Source organism: Taudactylus pleione, unplaced genomic scaffold (genome assembly GCF_031769625.1).
Source record: "Taudactylus pleione unplaced genomic scaffold, aTauple2 ptg000019l, whole genome shotgun sequence".
NCBI lineage: Eukaryota > Metazoa > Chordata > Amphibia > Anura > Myobatrachidae > Taudactylus > Taudactylus pleione.
The window spans coordinates 24,625,922-24,646,458 of NW_028284421.1; the positions used below are offsets into that span (position 1 = coordinate 24,625,922).

Genomic DNA, 20,537 nt, shown 5'->3' on the forward strand with positions numbered 1-20,537 from the left:
AGAGAAGGTACTTAGTAAAGTTGGTAGGAGTGATACCACAAGCTGGATCTGCTTCCATGATTGCAGCATATTGCTCCAGTAATGCAAAGTATTGGGATAAGTCCCCATCAAAATATATGCATCCTGGAGTATCCGATAAAGTTTGTGTGTTCGAGGATTGTGGAGCACATTCAAGTGCAGGGCTGGAAGAGACTTGAGGATGCTCCAATTGATGAGGTGTCAAAACAACTGAAGTTGACAGTTGTTTGGTACTTGGACCAACTAAACGAACTGGAAGGAGTCCTGAGGAGCCAGAGACAGCAATCGAGGCTGAGAACAGACTACAGAAACTGTCATCCTCCGTAACGATATTTTCAGGAGATGCTGAACAGGAGCCATGATCAGGATTAGTAGTACATGACACTTCTTCCTGGGAACTGGAACCTGGAACCCGCTCCTGGGGTACGAGACTTGGAACCCCCTCCTGGGGCGTGAGACTTGAGACCCCTTGCTGGGGTGCGAAACTTGAGATCCCCTTATGGAGTGAGGCATTTGAATTCCCATCCTGGGAATAGCACTAGAAACCCCATCCTGGGGTATGAGACTTGAGGCCCCTTCCTGGGGCATAATTCTTGTAACCCTCTCCTGGGGTGAGAGACTTAAGGTCCCCTCCTGGAGTACAGAACTTGACACTCCCTGTTGGAGTATGGGACCCAAAATCCCCTTCTGGGGAAGCTGACTCAACTTTTCCTTTTGCGGTATGGAACATGAACCCCCCTTTTGGGATGCGAGGACAGAGACTTCCTCCTGGGGTGAGTGACTCAAAACCCCTTCTTGGGTTACGAGACTTGAGGACCCTCCTGGGATTGAGACTCTGGAGACCCCTCCTGGGGTTGCCAACTGGAGTCCCCTACTGGGACAAACAGAATCCAGGCTTAGACCGGAACAGGCAGGATCCGGGACGGGACCGGAACATGCAGAATCCGGGACGGAACCGGAACAGGCAGAATCCGGGATGGGACTGGAACAGGCAGAATCCAGGCTGGGACCAGAACAGGGAGAATCCGGGACCGGACCGGAACAGGCATGATCCAGGACGTTACCGGAACATGCAGAATCTGGGACGGTACCGGAACAGGCAGAATCCGGGACAGGACCTGAACAGGCAGAATCCAGGCTGGGACCAGAACAGGCAGAATCTGGGCTGGGACCGGAACAGGCAGAATCTGGGCTGGGACCGGAACAGGCAGAATCTTGGCTGGGACCGGAACATTGACACATGGTATTACTGCTGGAATTGCAAAGAGAACAGTCTTTGATAAAGTGGTCAGAAGCTCCACAATAGAGATAGAGGTGTAAATCTTTACGCCGCTGAGGTTCAGCCACAGAGAGCTTGGGACGCGGGTAACTTCGATGTCTCACTTTACTTGGCATGGAAGAATCTTTGGTTCTTAGAGATTCCAAGACAGAGGTTCTAGTTGAGACAGAGGTAGCTCTAAGAAATTCAGGAATGACCAAATTTTGCTGAGTAGAGCCTGTAGTTGTTCCAGCAGTTGATGGAAGATAGTTAGGGGTTCAGGTAAGATTTGGGTATCATTTAGCCGGTTAGTCAGAATTTGCAGAAGCTGTAGTACTTGATGTTGTACCGCCTCCTGTGAATCCAAGCGAGTGATCAGGTTACGGAAAGCACTTGATCCAGAATTAGGTGCTTGATCCGCCACCATCATTAGGCCTGAACATACTGTCACAATTGGTGTTTGTGATTCACTGTACCTGACTCTGGTGATGAACTGGATTCAGCGGAGACCGACTTGACTGGAACCATGGGTAATGTGAATAGCTCTTTTAACATAAGAATTGGATAGCAGTGAGAACTGCCTTTGATGATGAATGACTGGAACTGGAAACTTGAAATGTTGGAGTGGGACCAGAAGGAACTTGGCGGAACCGGACTCGGACCAGCAGGAAGGCTTACTGAGTTGGACAGGGTACCAGTAGACGGGCTTGCAGACGGATGGTAGCATGGCAGCTACTTGGTGCGGCTGGAAAGCCGTGCAGAGACTGATGGTAGCACAGGAACTACATGGAGTGGCTAGAGAGTCGTAAGGTGAGCGGTGGTAGCTCGGGAGCTATTTGGTGCACCTAGTGAGCCGTGAGGTGAAGGGTGGTAGCACGGGAGCTAGTAGGTGCAGCTGGGTAGCCGTAAGGAGACTGATGGTAGCTCGGGAACTACGTGGAGTGGCTAGGGAGTCATAAAGTGAGTGGTGGTAGCTCAGGAGCTACTTGGTGCATCTAGTGAGCCGTGAGGTGAACGGTGGTAGCATGGGAGCTACTAGGTGCGGCTGGGTAGCCATAAGGAGACTGACGGTAGCTCGGAAGCTACTTGGAGTGTCTAGGGAACCGTGAGGTGAGCAATAGTAGCATGGGAGCTACTTGGTGTGGCTAGGGAGTCATAAGGTGAGTGGGGGTAGCTTGGGAGCTACTTGGTGCAGCTAGTGAGCCGTGAGGTGAATGGTGGTAGCACGGGAGCTACAAGGTGTGGCTGGGTAGCCGTAAGGAGACTGATGGTAGCTCAAAGCTACTTGAAGCGGCTAGGGAGCCGTGAGGTGAGCGATAGTAGCACGGGAGCTACTTGGTGCGGCTAGGGAGCCGTAGATGGTTGGTGGTAGCGAGAAAGCTACTTCTCATGGCTAGGGAGCCGTAGGTGGTTGGTGGTAGCGTGGAAGCTACTGGTTGTGGCTTGGGAGCCGTAGTTGATAGATGGTAACTTGGAAGCTACTGGTTGCGGCTATGGAGCCATAGATGATAGATGGTAGTGTGGAAGCTACTTGTGGTGGCTTGGGAGCCGTAGTTCATAGATGGTAGCATGGAAGCTACTGGTTGCAGCTTGGGAGCTGTTGATGATAGATGGTAGCGTGGAAGCTACTTGTTGCGGCTTGGGAGCCATAGTAGATAGATGGTAGCGTGGAAGCTACTGGTTGCGGCTTGGGAAGCCGAATGGAGATGGCGGTAGCAGGATTGCTGGACACAGCAGGTTTTCAGATAGAACTGGTCTAGGAACCAGAAGGAGCCTGGGATACACTTGTACTCAGAGATACAGCTATAGCATAAGCTGTACACCACGGAACGTAACAAGATGTTCAGGCCCAGAATGCTATCAGGAGAGGATATATATACTCTGGGTCTGGCTGCAATTGGTGGATATGGACAGGTGGTCTGGTAGTAGCATTCTGAGTGATGGAAGGCACAACATGCAGAGGGAGTATTCATCTCTGCAGCACTGAGTCAGAACTACACCTGTGATTCCAATCAGGGCTAGCAGTGTTCACAGACAGAGGAGAGTCCAGGTGGCTAATTACTGTGGGAAGGAGAGCAGTCTGCAGACACAGAAATGTTACAACCAGGATGATTCAGAGCAGATCTCCCAGGTGAATTACAAACACAGATCCATGGAGCAGCTGGCAGAGGTAAGTCTCAAAGCAAAGGTAAAAACTAGCTAGGGTTGTGACAGCAACCTTCCTCCCTACCAATGTCTCTCCTCCTCCTTGAAAACCAACTCTAACCCTATTTCTAAGATTTCTCCAGTGCTGCGCCACACTCATTGAAAACAATACTCCACCTGACCAGACTCTCCTCAACCTCCAGTCTTTCAAGGGTTAAATCCAATTTTTAACTATAGCATATCATTCCCCCACCTGATACTACTCCCTCTACACATTATAAAAGCTGACATGCTCTCTATTGTCCCACTAGCTTCTACTGTCTAAACATTTTCTCTCTCTCTATAATGTAAGCTTTCATGAGCAGGGCCAACCTTTGTCTGGTGCCTGCACCCCCTTCATAAACCTCATTTGTGTTGGATATAATGATGTGTGTGAAGATGTTGATACTGCAGAGTTATGTAGGCACACACCGGTGAATGACTCAAACTATGAGCAGCCCAGTTACGTAACCAGTGGTGTTGGTTTATTGATAGATTGTAGGTACAGTCGTACTCACTATTACATGTACAGTTATAAACAGTGTTATTTTTTCAGCAGGAACTCAGGGCCTAATCCAGACCTGCTCGCGAGCACTGAGCGCTCGCAAGCGGGTTGATGTTGGCCAAGTGCGCATGTGCACGACGGAGGCTGCTCTGTCGTTCGCATGCGCGAGACCCGAATAACGACGACCAAGCCGTCGTTATGGGTCTCGCACCAAAGGGGGCGTGCTGTTGATGGTGAGTGACAGCACGCCCCCTTTGGTGGGCGTGCCGGGGGCATGGCTGCCCAGACGGAGGAGTTCCCATGGGAACGCCTACCATCTGGGGCCGGCCCCACTGACATCACTAGTGATGTCAGTGGGAGTGGTTTTGGCTCTGATAGGGCCAAAAGCACTCCAGGGCTTGCAGCAACGAGACCCTACCACAAGGGTCTCGTCGCAAGCACGATGGTCGCGATGGTCTTGACCATCGCGACCATCATTTTGGCCGCTCGCTATAGGGTCACCCACAGCTATGCGAGCGCCCAGGAGGCCGCTCTTAAATTCAGAGGGACGGCCCTGATTCAGAGCGAGCGCTCTGTCAGAGCGTCCGGCTCTGAATCAGGTCCTCAGTTCCTGAACCTTTCATTAACTATGATGTAATGTCCTAGGCCAAAATGTATTTTCATAAGATAAGTTTTATTTTAAAGTCCCTTTTGAGTGCCTTCTTTTCTAAAAAAAAAACTATATATAGGTATATACAATATAATATAATATATAAGATTATATAATATAAGATAATAAACATATAATTCTTTTTCTATAGCTCCACCCACAGTTTCTGAACCTATTTTTCCAGAAAAATAGCCCTGGCTATAATGGAGCAGGGTTCACCAGCCAATGAGTGTATGCTGCAAATGGGTAGCGGTGCAGGGCTGCTGGAACAGCGTTATATACAGGTTCTCTCATAGAATCTAAGTAGGAAATTTTGTCTCCCACCATGTCACTCTCACAGCTCATAGTAAAGACAAGATGGCCCCTGAACATGCTCTGTAGTGACCTTGGTGACCATCTTGAAACAGGGCATTAAGCCTCCATGGAGGGACAGGAAGACTGGAATCTATGCAGTAGTGCACTGTCTGGCACTGCAGAGTTTTGTGACACCTTACAAAAAACACGATGACTATCAATTTAATAATGCAAAGAGATTGCAGAATCCACATTACAAAAGTATTAAATGGGAGGGATCCAAACCCATTCAGCCAATAAGAAGCAGCTGCTGACTGTCATCAATATTTGTTTACATGTTACACCATTGGTTGTGCACTTGCAAGTGATCTGCCTCCTTACCAGGGGTGGGACTACAGGAGACAATGGAGCTGCCTGCCCTGAGGGGGGATCTCTTCCTTTGATCCAGTGTCGGGTACTGGATTATCCACAAGGCCTGCTTCTCAGCCCGATGGCCAAAGTTCTCAGCACATACCCTATCCCTGGTATTCTATCCTGCCATACAGCTGTCTGCTAAGAGGGCGCGGGGGAAGGCGGACAACTTGTTGAGCCTGAAGCACATTGAGAGATCAGTGCCTCCAGACAGGAGGAATGCTGTAGGTGGAGTGGCACTCGTGGCTCCCGGCACCAGTATGGAGGCACCAAACTCTCTATATGTTTAAGGCTCAGCAGGTGATTCTTTCTGTGGCGAGCTGAGATCTGCGGCAGTGAGGAGGGGACATTGGTGCAGAGATGGTCTGCATGGGCGGGTCGATCTGTGTGGGGGTGAAGCACTGTGTGTGTTTGAGGGGAGGGGAGCTGAGTGAGAGGAGAGAGTGCTTTGTGATGGGTTCTGAGTGAGCGTAGAGAGCTGTGTGGTGAGGTGGGGGATCTGAGTGAGGGGTGCTGAGTGAGGGGAAAGGAGCTGTGTGAGGAGGGACCTGTGTGAGGAGGGGAGATCTATGTGAGGTGGGGGGATCTGAGTCAGGGGGAATTTTTGTGAGGGGACACAGAGTGAGGGGAGAAGAGCTGTGTGCAGTGAGGGATCTGTGGGAGGGTGGAGTGCTGTGTGTGTTTTAGGGGAGGGGAATTGTGTGAAGGGGAAACTGAGTAAGGGGGGAGAGAGCTGTGTGAGGGGGTAGAGAGCTGTGTGTGGAGATCTGAGTGAGTGGGGAAATGTGTGTGTGCGGGCGGGGACTGTGTGAGGAGGAGAGAGCTATGAGATGGGGGGATCCGTGAGTGTGAGGTTTGTGTGAGGAGGGGAGAGCTACAGTATATGAAGGAGGAGATCTGAGCGAGGGGGGAGAGCTGTGTGAGGGGGAGGAGAGCTGTGTGAGGGATATATAGACATATTGTATGGATTTATATATACGAGTGCATTATTTACACACAACCTTTTATCTAATTATATTTTTCTATTAACTAGTTACCAATTATCTTTTTTTATGTATTGTTAAATGTTTTATTGTTATGTTGCACTTCTATATATGACATTATAATCTATCAAATGGCACCAGGGCCAAGAGCTTGGTAAATTCTGCAAAAAAGCAGCCCCCATATAAACAAATGAGGGCTCCTTTTACTAGAGATATCTGTTGTGGTCCCCCACCTAGATACATTCAGTGGTAACTGAAATTTGCCGATACGCTTCAAAAACATGTTTTTGGAGGTATATCCCGCAAATGTATAGTAATAGTTCCAACAGAAGCACTTTCACATATTCTATGTTATTGTGTTTGCGGGCATTGATAGATATATAGATAGATACAGATGTGTCCAGCTACATCTTTGCCGATCGTGCTGCAAACATGCGCACACATCGTGCCATGCGATTACCTGCAGCATCATACGCTATGGTACGCTAAGGACTGTGGGTAATCTGTGAATCCTGACAGTGATTGGAACTCCCAAGTGACCTTAAAACTGAACACCCCAGTACCGCCGGACAGCTGCTGGATAGTCTACTTGCCAATCAGCTCTTACCCGCAGCATCTGAATACAAGCTGAATCTCCCCCTATGTGGTATAGCTGACAGCTGGTCATATCCCGGGATGTCGCCTCTTCACTTTGAGCTGCATTCACTCTAGCTGTCAGCGGGCAGACCCGCTGGCTTAAACCGTGGCTATAGTTGCTGGATGTCCTGATCAGTCGACCTGCCATTAATCACGCTGCACGCTGACCAATATCACTATTTAAGTCTACAACAAAAGGATAGAGCGGTAGGTAACCTGGAGGCTTTTCATCCAGACTTTTAATTCAATAGGAGATGTTTATGTTGTCCGAACAATCTTTAAAAAACTCCAAATTATAAAACCTGCTCGTATTAGGGATGCAGTTTATAGACCGGCAGAATAAATGCCGCCAGTCTATATCCTGACACGAGAAGCCAGATGGGGGATTTCAGATAGGCATCATAATACCGACTCAATCCAAATAAAATATAACATATAGCAATGAGTATATACAATGTGCATCAAGGTAAATGGCAGCACAAATTGGTATGTAGGACGCATGCACTAACTACAGATTCACACGCTCCGACACGCGCCAGCCTACATCGCTACAGCAACAGGTGACCTGGACCCGTGGTAAGAGCTCTACCAGGGGGGACCCAGACCTGCTGCCTGCATCACCGGCGCCTGATTGGGACCACACACGGAGGGAGACGGAAGACACGGACCCCTCAGATCAACGAGTTCACGCAAGGCAGGGAACACGCCAAGCTGGAACTCACCACTTGCAATTGAAGCTGACAAGCCAAAGGTAGGAGGTGCGCGCACCCTAACCACACCAATCCCACCTTGCATTCCTATGCATATACAATACCTTAATTAGGACATCAGAATAAGGAACCCAGCGTTACTATCTGACTGTCCAGCGATTAAAATACAGCATTTTTGACCGGACTTGTTCCAGGTCATATATAATTAATACAAACGGCATTTGGAATATTGACTAAGGGAAGAAAAAAGTGGACTTACCGTAATACTTGACAAATAGTGCCGGATGTTTTTTTCATGTTTTTTACAAAGATAACCTTGAGAAGACTGGGCTGTGAATCAGGGCCGCCCTATTTAAATGTGGAGCGGCCTTTTGGACGCTCGCATAGCTGTGGGTTACCACCCACAGCTTATGCGAGCGACCATCGCGACCATCGGGCTTGCGACGAGACCCTGCGGTAGGGTCTCGCTGCCGCAAGCCCAGGAGTGATTTTGGCTCTATCAGAGCCAAAGTCACTCCCACTGACATCATTACTGATGTCAGTGGGGCCGGACTCAGACGGTAGGCGTTCCCATGGGAACGCCTCCGTCTGGCAGCCACGCCCCCGGCACGCCCACCAAAGGGGGCGTGCTGTCAGTCACCATCGACAGCACGCCCTCTTTGGTGCGAGACCCCGAGCTCGCCGTGTCTCGCGCATGCGCACGACGGAGCTCCCTCCATCGTGCGCATGCGCATTCGCACAACATCGACCCGCTTGCGAACGAACTTCCCTCGCAAGCGGGTCTGAATGACCCCCACTGCTCAGGAACTACAGGTCTCTTAACCATCTGTTAAGCAGTGATTTTGAAATACGCAGTCTTAAACTATAGACTGTGTGACTTTATGGATTCATTTTTAATTTATGGTACCAATTTGTGCTGCCATTTACCTTGATGCACATTGTATATACTCATTGCGATATGTTATATTTTATTGGGATTGAATTGCTATATCATGTTTTATTAAACGCTACTTTCATCTGTATACATTATATCCATCTACTCATATATATATATAGACACGCATAGTAGTATACGATAGGACATCTGTTGACAGCATTGACCCTAGATTTTAACATATACAGTTCCATAAGGTGCGCCCTATAAGATCATATCCACATACCAATTACTTATTCTGGTGACCTTGGAAGGGGTCACTCTGATCTGTGGCAGCCCTAAGGATTTATAATACAATTTTTATATCACTCCCTGTCATAATAGCGCGGATTTCACCCTACTACTATACTATCGTAATACCGACGCCTATCTGAATCCTGACGCCAGAATGCCGAAGGACGATAGTCCGAACGAGGTAAGTCTGGGGTGTCCTTAGCGTTAGCCATGGGGGGTGGGGGGGGAGTTAGGTTTAGGGAGTGTAGCGGGGTTATGGTTAGGTTTTGGGGGGAAGGTTAGGGTTAAGCACCCCTAGGGGGGAGGGTTAGGATTTGGCACCCCCGGGGGTAGGATAGGGTTAGGTACCCCCCCAGGAGGGTTAGGTTTAGGATGCCGGAAGGGGGGTTAGGTTTAGGCACCCCCTAGGGTTAGGACCCCCTAGTGACTTAGGGTTAGTGTTGGTGGGGGAGCGGGGGAGGGTTAGGGTACTTACCATCCGGCGTTGGGATCTCCTGCCATCGGGCTTCTCGTGTCCTAATTTGAACCAGCGGCTAAACAGCCATCATGTCACAACCAGGATATCTCTTCCCAGGAGCCTGCGGTGCTTACCAGTGTGGATGATGTGGCGTGGCCCTTCCGGCAGGGGAGCTGTTACTTGGAGACTGGCACTGGGTGCACACGGGGATCTGATGTCTGTGGGTCCTGCTGGCAGGCGTAAGGCTATCAGCATCACTATGCTGCAGGTGTCTGGGTGCGGCCATCTTGCCTCAGTGCGTGTGACATAGTGAGCCTATCCTGTTGCATCAGATGATCTCTAACAGCCACTCACGCTCTGCTGCTGGGTACTTAAGGGGGTTTGGAGCTCCCTGTAGTTGCCAGTGCAACGTGTTTCACAGCTTGCTGTGAGAGAGTTCCCTGTGCTCCTAAGCCTTTTTCCTGCTCCAGTGCTACCTTTGCCTCCCTTCAGCTAAGTCGGCTACCACAGACCTCCCAGCACCGCTCTGACCAGTCCCACAGCCTCCAATCCGGTGGTGACTGCCCTGTCTCCCACAGGTTACCCACTCCTGTGTTCTAATCGGTATACGTCCAGGAAGCTGGCTGACGCAATGCCAACAGCCGGCTTCCCAAGTACTGAATCCCGGCGAGGGTTAAATGACATGCGCCGAAATCTCGACACCTGTCATTTTACCTATGCCGGGAGACTGGCGCCCGGCATCCCGATCGAAGTGACGCCGGGCGCCGGCCGTGGACAGCCGCGGGGGGGGGAGAGTCAAGTTAGGGGCTCCCGGGGGGGACTTTGAGTTAGGCACCCCCCCAGGAGGGTGAGGGTTAGGCTAGGGGGAGGGAAGGTTAGGGTTAGGCACCCCCGGGGGGAGGTTAGGGTTAGGCACCCCCCGGGGGACTTAGGTTGAGGCAGCGGGGAAGGGGGGGTCAGGGTTAGGCACTTAGAGGGGGGATTATGGTTAGGCACCCCAAAGGAGGGTTAGGGTTAGGGGGGTAGAATTAGATTAGATTATATTTACCTTTAGGACGATCGGGATTTCCTCCTCTGTCGAGCTGGCATTGCCGAGATTTGAACCTGTCGTTAACCCCTCGTTCAAGTCATTCTACAGGATATCAGGATATCTCATTCAAGTCATTCTACAGGATATCAGGATATCTCATTCAGCCATTCTACATGATATCTGGATATCTCATTCAGCCATATTTACATCATTTCTGGATTTCACTTCAAACATCTCTGCCACTTTTCTGGACATTGACTTCATCTCTCCCACTACAGTTACCTATAAGCCACATACCCCGGTTCTAAGTTTATTTACATTGGGACTTGTATATTTTCATGTCTACTAATATCCATGTAAAACAACCAACTTTCCAATTTAAATCTGTTCCTGCTTCCACTTCTGTTTCCACCCCAGGTCCACAAAAATCCCAAACCGTAACACATCGGTATTACATACTGATTCCCTGTATTATGGTCCTTGAACTTCTTGTTTTCATTTATAATTGAAGTCCAGTGTGGATGTTCCTCTAATCTGAAGCACTGCCTTCTGCTATAAACTTTGGACTGTACTGGACAGTAATGTTTTGTCTGAAGTCTACCAATGCTGAATGATCAGAGAGATCTGTTCAATATGTGGTTGTATTCACACTGCCTTTATTAATGTAGTTTCATGATTGTAGATATACTCTCTACAGAGAGAAACAAAATTACTTTATGTGATTTATGAGGAGAATCTAAATAGATACATTGTGTTCTAAGTACTCATGGGCTCTTTTATAGGATTTTATAAGTGTTTGTCTGTTTATATGTATAACTTGCTTTACTCATATTTATCAATACACAGAATAAGGTAAGCGTAATCCATATATCCTTTAGCGCACTGTGATCACACCATGCAATCCTGTTGTAGGTACGGGTGTATACGCTCGCGGGCACACACCTCACGCCATGCATATTGCGATTTGCTTCGTAAGCAGCAACAATGTAGCATGACACATCTGTAGATAGATAGAAAGATAGACAGACAGATAGATAGATAGATAGATAGATAGATAGATAGATGCACTATGGACCTGAGTCAGACCTGCTCGCTAAGGCGCGATCACTCGCTCTGAGCGATTTTCGCCCATCTGCGCATGCGTATAATTCGCAGTGCGTGTGCGCAAGCCATTCGTTGCGATCTGATTTTGGTTGCTTATAAGCTACTATCAGGATGCTGCTTTGAGTGACAGATGGTGCCGTTTGTGGGTAGTAACAGGGGAAAGTGCTTGTAAACGGGGGAGTGGTTGTGCGAACGCAGGCGTGTCAGGCCGCCAAAATGCTTTTTAAAGGCGTGCATAATTAGCAAAGTAGCGCCACTGTACACGTCACCTGCATGTATTTCAGACAGCACTGATCGCTGTGCTTGCGGTGGGTTAAGGCAACCCCAAGGACTGCGATGGCGCTCGATGGTCCCGATTAATCCTTCATTTCCCGGAGATGAAGTGTGTTGCGAGTGGCAAGGGGGCGTCTTTAGACACTTGCGAGCACACTCTGCCGTAGCTTGCTAAAACATAGTGGGCGTCCTTACGAGACGCAGTGCGAGCGCTTCATTTAAATATCCAACCCCTTTTTGGCAGCAAACGATTGCATCCTGCGAGCGGGTCTAAATGAGCTCCTATATCTATATTTGGGCGGTGGGCATCAAACTCTAAATTGCCTCCGGGCGACTGGAATGAACTTACGCCACTGCTCCTAACAGGAGCATATACATCTTTCATGTGCTCGCCATTACTGTACTTTGGCCATCCTTATATGCCCCTTCCAATCCTAGTTCTGCCTCTCTAAGAGTCGTAAGCACAAAATGCAATCCAATATCATTCGGATGGATGTGTAAAACTACATTTGCAATTTGCGTTTAAAGTTTGTGTTGCTCACAAGTTTGCTTATTTCTATTATCCAGTATATTATCAACACTTAAAGGGGCATATTTATAAATTTTTGGGTTTTAGACGGATAAATGTAATTTCTTAGCGCCATAATTTGCAGAAAAAAGAAATGAATTACCACCTGAATGTGTCATATTCATTTGCAGGGACAGGGGCTCTGTATAGACCCTGTCCCTGCTATGTGCTCAGAGTGTAGTGACCACATCAGCAGTCTCTTTACTCCATTATCGGGACTACAACGCATGTGCGGTCTACTGACGACACATGTGGCGGCCATTGCCGGGGAAGATTCCAGCGGAATCATCTCCCTGTAATTTTTGCAATTTAGTAGCCCATAGGCTACATCTGTAGATATCGTTATCCTATCGAGGTCAAGCATTCCAGAGCTTGGTATATCTGACAGCTTCACAGCCCTCATAGAAACTGTGGGGGCTGTGGCTTCAGTTGGAAATGGAGGGACCACAGCAGATATCTCCAATATCTGCTACAGTCCCTCATTAGTACATTCGGGGATCCTGAATATTTGCAGGCATCCTCTGAAAATGGCTGTTCTCAGGGAATATCCCACAATATTTCTTGATAAAGAGGTCCCAAAGGGATTACATTTAATGTGACCTTACAATAAGAACTCAGCACTATTCAGGTGTACTACTTTAAATGAATGAAAGATGAGCATTCAAGTATATAAATAAAATCATTTAAAAAGTGCTGCCAGAACAATTTAGATTGCGGTGAATCATCCTTGCCTACTTTTGTATATACCGCTCCAGGAAAAGCCCAGAGAGAAGATACAGGGCGGGGATGTGGGCGGTGACAGACTGTGCATGTCATTAGGCCTTGCCTCTTATGGCAAAATGCATCTTATTACGAATATTTGAATAGGAAGCAAGGCCAAATGATGCTATTATCAAATAATCACGTCACTAGGTCCTGCTCCATCCTCATGGATTATTCTACCCATTCTGCCCACTGTACTAGGAAGTGGGTGGGATGCAAGAGGAGTTCCAACTCTTCTGGGGGATGCGGACTACCCGAAAGTTCGTAAGCCTCCCGCAGGTTCCAAGAGAGTAAGCTAGTATGCTGAGTATGTAAATAAAAAAAAATAGTTTAGCGCTCTGCAACAAATAATAAATAAAGCAACATCAGGGGCGTCGGAATGATTTTATGTTGGGGGGTAACATAAAATCATTCCAGCCCCCCACAGCCTCTTCTGTGGGAACTCCAGGGAGACGGAGGACCATGTGGGGGAGGGAACAATATGAATTTAAGGATGACAAGTGACAATATCAACATTACTGCTGAATAGTAAATTATATCTTAAAATAAAATCACTGCAGTAGAAGGATGATGCTCAGCTCCCCTGTTATACTGTCCAACCGCAGTAACCAGTTACTTAACGCATATCTGGCCAGCTGGTTCTGATCATTCATTAACCAAAGGAAAAAATATTTAAAAATGTTTTTACAAAATTGGAAAAAAATCTATTTATTTTTATATAATTTTTACTAGAAAGCAAATAATAAAGCATTTTTTTTTCTCTGCACCACAATAGCTATTTGCATACAAAAGTGGTGAGAGTGCAGGTGGACAGCCAATGGTAGAGTTAATGCTACTATTCCTAATAAATTTGTAGTAAGCTGCAAGCATTGGAAAGCTATTGCAGGAGAGAACCCCTGTCATTGCAGCAACCAGTGATACACAATGAATTCTATCGCAGGCTGTGAGGAATTATAAATAGGGAGAACCACTAAATCCAGCAAAAATGGCCATTTTGCAGGATTTGGGGCCATATTTACTAAGCAATGGATTTTCAAAACCCACAATTTTTTTAATTTTGCCTGCCATGTTTAAAAGACCAATAATAGTAAATGCAAAATCGGGCTGGATTTGCATTAAATATTATTGCCCTTTTAAATCAGGCAAGCAAACTCTTCAAAAACTGAGGGTTTTTAAAATCCAGGGCTTAATAAATATACTCCTTATACCTTTTTCACACTCTAGTTCTGGGTTTTTGCACTTGAACGTGCATCGATCCAGGTCCGGCTTATCTCTGAATGGTCCAACCTGGGTTGACAGTCCCGGGTCCACGACCCTGTATGCTATCAGGGTTTTTCCCGAGGCTTGGAACCCGGGTTGACGAACCGGCTTATGTGTGAAAGGTGCGATCCGGGACTTCAGGTACTGTGCGCAGACGACAAATGTGCATCTCTGACAAAAATAGTCACTGTTTCTCTACAATTTTTTTGCAGTTTGTACATTACCTTTAGTATAACTAATTTCCAAATCGAAAATGTTTAGTACTAAGTTTTCACAATGTGGGAATTATATTATAGATACTGTGAATATTCACAAGATGTATTTCAACCCAAATGTCACCTATCTGTTGCAATAAATGGAATAGTAGGAAATCACAAGGGGAAAGTGCTAGAATTTCGCAGGATTTGTATTAATGCTCATGAGAACATTTCATGAAGGAAACAATATGCTAAATTGTATCAGTTCTCAAACCTAACACTTATACGCATAGTGACGTCATTTATTGAGACCTATATTAACGTAGTTTCCAAATGTTAAACTAGTAAAGTGAGATCAAATTATCTTTTATTATCAGAAAAAAGTAATGCAGAAAAGGTTAAGGATAAAACACGTGTTGCTGTTTCAGTGTACAGAAAAAAACAGATGTGTCCATCGAGTTCAACCCTTCTGGGCAAATTCAGTCCCCTCTAAGTTAGGTAACATTGTAACATGTGGTCCCAGTGCACAGACATATACACAGCCCGAGAATAAACCCCAGCATCACTTTCCACACTGTAGCTTCCCTCTAGCGCTGTCAGTGGCCATCCATGGTAACTGCTCTTATATCACACACTCTTTCCCTCAGTCTCTCTCCCTCCTTCCTTTCCTTACCATAGAGTTGCATTGACACAGAGACAGAGGGAGTCTATGAGCCTCCTCCCAGCAATATCTAACATTGGGGGGATCCTAATCCTCAAGACCCTACTACATCTTTCTTTTGGGGGAATAATGGATCCTTGTTCTCCTGCAAGCCCTGAACCGACTATAGAAACAGAAATCAACAAGCAGGCTCCTCAGCCCAGGGACCCCCAGGAACCTGCAAGAAGAGGGGATAATTCAGCAGCTGCAGGAAAGCACAACTATCCTATAACCACCACCAACAGAGGTACCATTTCCAAAAACATATGGCTTGTGAAGAGAGGGAGGGCGTTGTGCTAGAGCAATCTGGGGTTTTCATTGCACATTCATGGAAGAGATAGAGGCAGCAATGGGAGGATAGTGAGAGGAGACAGCACAGCAGCCTTGGAAAAACTTTGACAGCTTTTTTTTGTGAGGAGGAGGGGTGTTAATTAACCCCTGCATTCCCGAAGTAGTAGTGCACCTCTCTACGTGTAATTGTTTACAGTGTGAAGAGCATTTATTGGAAGTGTGCAAAAGTTTCATTTGGATTGGTTTGTACACTGACAGCAGCAGTAGTGTTAGAGGGGGGGGGGGGGGGGGGTTGACCTGGGTACCACTCCTCCTCATTCCTCTCCATCATGTACTGTAAAACGATCACAAAGCTGCATGGTGGACAGGTAGAGTACAACTGCTTTTAGTTGTTACCACCAGTCAATGACAGTAACCCCTCAAGTGTTATTAAAGCACATTGGAGAATAATATGTTATCAGCCCAATTTGATTCTTAATGGGCGACTACTCACATTCCAAATTGTGACAGAGCTTATGCAGTTATCACTATAGAGTGTGAATGGTTTATAATATATATTCTATTATACTGTATGTGATTTGCTGGTAACTCTTTTATTCCTGCCCCAGTTAAAGGGTTAATGGTTAAACTCTTGTGACTTTGGTGACATTTTCACATTTATTATAGTAGTGGGTGCAGGGGTTATCATGGTCTGAGTACGAAATTCACTGAGTATTATGTACTATGCTTTGTCATTCGGAATCCATTTCATTCATATGATAATTATTATGTAGTGTGCTTAATAGGAGATCATGTCAGGACATAGAGGTGTATACAAATGAAGTCTGTGAGTGCATATATAGTCTTATATAACTTATTTGCCTGTTGTTTCTCTTTTAAAGGGTTATCTAAGGAAGATTTTTTATACATAACCCCATATATTTATTTAAATATGATAAAGCATGACAAGTTCATCTATAAATAAATGTAAAAGCTAAGAAATAAATAGTATCTGCACACAAATGGTATATTTCTTGTGCTCTGCATTTCAGAGAGGGGAACGTCTGCATAAAGTTAGACATGTACATAAAATGTGAAAACTATTCTATTGTAAATATCTTCTAAACTGTGATTTTTGGAAGCAAATGGCATTTTTGTTGTGTCTATATATTTTCTGTTGGAGCAATTTGTATATGACCTGTCGTTTACATGTAATGTTTATGAAGGTTACGAGGATTTATTTCAGGCAAGCACAACTGCAATCCTCAAGAGCTGCTCAGGAGCCCAATATATCCTTTATTGCATAGAAATGGATGCATGTGTAAAGCATTCACCTTAACTGGCCTGTCTCCTTTCCAGGGGAGAACCTAAAATTCTGGCTTGGGAGTGGCCCTTGGGAGCGTAGACTGTGTTTCTACATGTAAAGTTTCAAAGTTATTGTCATTGCATTATTAGTGAATTGGTTCTTGCGTCTGGAACATGTTTACAGATGAGGTTTTGATCGGTTTGTATAATGTTATAATGTGATTTTCATCTTTATGCTTTGTATTATTGTCACGTTTTCGATTTACCAAAAGTCAATAAAAACTATATTTTTATAAAAATTTAGGGTGCATACATTCTATTTTATGAATTACACATTGTGCATGTGTTTCTAATGTTTGGAATAACATGTATTACTAGAAATCTTTGTTCATTGTGACTTTATCTACATTTGTGTTTTTACTGGAGGTTGCGCTGTGGTAGTTGTCTTTTATTGTAATGCTGTTTGTTTCATTTTTATATGTTTACTACGCTGCAACAGTTAAGATTACATTAGAAAAACTTAAGTAAAAACATATCAAGAGTGGATTGAACTTTTTGAATTTAATTTGCATGTTTACTTATAAAATGCATCCTAATTGCCAGTAGGCTTAATGGTACATATTATCTATATATATTATTAGCTGTCTTTTTTGGGGGGTCTGCTATGATTTGGGTAGCAATGTATGGTATGGCGTAATGCATGGCATGGGGAGTTTGGATGTTTTGTTCTTTGCAACTTACTTTTATATGAATACTATGAATAAAAATGTAGTTGTCAGTAAGTGTTTGTAAAATACAAAATTGTTAGTAAGAATGTTCTCAAGAATTGACATAAGCTGTAGTCCATCTAGCTTTTCCACCATATTCCCAGGTCCGACCTGGGATTCTAAACACAGGTCTAACCCGGGTCGGACCCGGCTTCACACCCCGTTTCCACTGTACTTCGACCCGGGTTATTCCCGGGTCGGCCATGTTCATGTTCACACTGCACCCATGTGCACTGGAACTCTTCTGCTGGGAAATACCGATCTCCCCATGCTGTAAATTGGATCCGGGGCATCCGACCCAGGTTACCCGTCTGCATTGCTCCTTAACCCGAGTCCCACCCGTGACTTATACCCCTTTTACACCAGAGCTAAAACCCGGGTTATTGCAGGGTTAACCCGGGTAACTCCTGGGTGTAAAAGGGGACAGGGTTGGATTGCCAGGTCGGGTGACCCAGCAATCCAACCCAGGTAACTTGCAGGGCGTAACAAGGGAATGACCCGTGAAACCCTGCAGTGGAAACGGAGCGATCCGGGTCACGATGACCTGGAGCGCGCCGCATGCTGGCGAATTGGCCGACGTCATCTCCAAGCATCCACTTCCATGCCGGAATTGCTGGGTCACTGCAAACTCGGCTCCGGTGTGAGCGGCGCCAACTCGGGAATATCCTGGTTCGGCGCCGGCTAAATTCCGGGTCTGATCAGGTGTGGAGCCCTGCTCCAACCTCCGGAATTTAGGTATAAAAGTGGTATGACCCTGCTTGCTTCCCGGATCGGTTTACCGGGTCACTGGCCCTGGGTTTTTCTTATTGGGAGCTGTTTCCAATGAGGCGCGACCCGGCTTATCTCGGCAATAACCCAGGTTTTACAGGCAGTGGAAAAACTCATACTACCAGAAAGGCAATGAAACATTATTTATGGTCCAGTCATAAAGATGTTAGGGAGATGTTTGTGATGCTCCATAGTAGCTTGTCATTAATTAACTTTTGTCACCTAACCAGGCCTATATTTCACCAGCAATTGGTGTCCTTGTAGTGGGAATATATGAATTTTACATATCTAAATGTTCATTTGCCGAAAGGGAACTATCTGGCAGCACACTAGCTATAGTTGGGAATTAAATTGTTTGAATTCAATTGTTTGAATTGCCCAGTCTAAACTGACAGGGCGATATTCAATTGTTTCACGTTTTTGCGCATGTCACACCCAAATAGACCGGGTTTGGATGCGTAAAGCGGCTACATCCGTCTAATGTCTTGCTTAGCACGCCCAAACAGTAGTTTGGGCGCACAAAACAGGGACTTTTCGCCAAGTTCTGCTCGCCACCTTAGGAGGGTGCAAGCAGAAATCATGCATTCATGCCAGTCTGCAGAAACAATTGAATAACTCCAATGGGCGCTCAAAAAAACTGCCGCTTGCAAAAACAATTGAATTTCCCCCCCCTTTGATTTTCGATATTGGGCTTCTTATAACGCAATGACTACAGGGTGTAACGTGTAGATTATAGTGAACTATTGAGTTATTAATGAAAACTTCTTGGCTGACTTATTGATTTGAAATTGCATAATATTCAAAGAAATGTATGGACCTTTGCTAATTTATTGATATCAATTGGACATATCCTATACACAACTACCTGCATCTATATGCTGCATCTTGTGGATACAATCTAATCCTGCACATCCGCTGCAGCAGTGCAAAAAAGGCTACATGCATGTTAAGAGTGTCTTAACCATGAAATAGGGATTATACAAGACCATTGAATACAATATACTTTTAACTGAACAAACCAAGGCTTCTAATGTTTGAAGTTGGGTACACACTATACAATTCTTGGGCCGACCTGTCAGATATTTGGTTTTTGGCCTGAGAATTGTTTGGTGTGTATGCTGCACCAGGGCCACCGGTCGGTTGACAACCCATCGGATCTATTACTGACATAGTGTGTGCTGCACATGCTATGTTGGTTCCTTTGGAAAGGCATCAGTCAGAATTCGTAGTGTGGGCCTCATTTAGCAGCGTACACAATAACGATCGCAGCTGCAATTTCATATGGAAAGCAGTAGGAAAAATATGCTAATGCTTGCCAAAGCACAGCCGGCATAGGGACGCCCACTGCTGCTTTCTCATATGCATCCAACCTCGCTTTTCTGCGTATACATCGGTACCATCGACGCACATCGGCTCATCACGTAGCAATTACAGCAGGTCTGACCAGCCACATAAATTGCAAGGCTCATTGCACGCAGTGAATGGCGTTCAAACGGGCAGGCACGTCTGCGTTTTTCTTACAATCCCTCGTCACCACCCACAAACACTGACACTCACTTAGCCATGGATTCCATTGGGTGTCCATAATCACAATGCCATCGCTTCTCCCCACACAGTGTGGCTTGTACACATGCGTAATGGCAAACAATAGCTCGACTGTGTCCGTAATTGCTATTGTGTATGCTGCTGAATCTGGCCCTGTGTATGGAGATTGGCCCAATCCTGCATTTAAAAAACGTCAGTCACCTAAACCATTTGAAGTCCAGATGATCGTTTGAAACAAATTAATTATTCTGTGCGCTCCACATCTGGTGTTATGGGGATCATTTTGGTCGTCAGAATTTGTCTAGTCATTGGCAATTCTGTCAGGTGTGTACATAGCTTACGAGTTGCTCTAATTAATTTAATTACTTTTATTTACCTTTGTAACCTATTGAAATTTAAATATGAACAAAAGACACTGTATCTGAACCGAATAAAACACAATAAAAGTCAATTTGCTCAATGCAAAATCCTCCTTGCCATGCCTTGATTTGAGCAGGTGCATTTAGAATTTTGACAAAGTGCAGAGGCTTTGTGGACCAAGATGCCTGCTTTTACGGTGGGGAAGACATTGGACCTCATTCAAGGCGGTCGCAAAAAGTGATCGTTCTCTCTGAATGAGGACGGGCGCTTCTTTTTTTCTTACGGTAGGGAAGACATTGGACCTCATTCAGAGGTGGTCGCAAGAAGTGATCGCTCTCTCTGAATGAGGGCGGGC

The 20,537-nt window shown here is 45.9% G+C and overlaps 1 protein-coding gene across 1 annotated transcript in view; it reads left to right on the plus strand.

The window, feature by feature from the left end:
* Nucleotides 1-15,176: 15,176 nt before the first annotated feature.
* LOC148540437 (nuclear receptor ROR-alpha A-like) overlaps nt 15,177-20,537 on the plus strand; it is a 618,308-nt gene continuing 612,947 nt past the window's right edge. The window contains exon 1 of the mRNA XM_088446181.1: nt 15,177-15,414. Coding sequence (XP_088302307.1) covers nt 15,177-15,414 — 238 coding nt within the window. The remainder of the gene's footprint in view (nt 15,415-20,537) is intronic.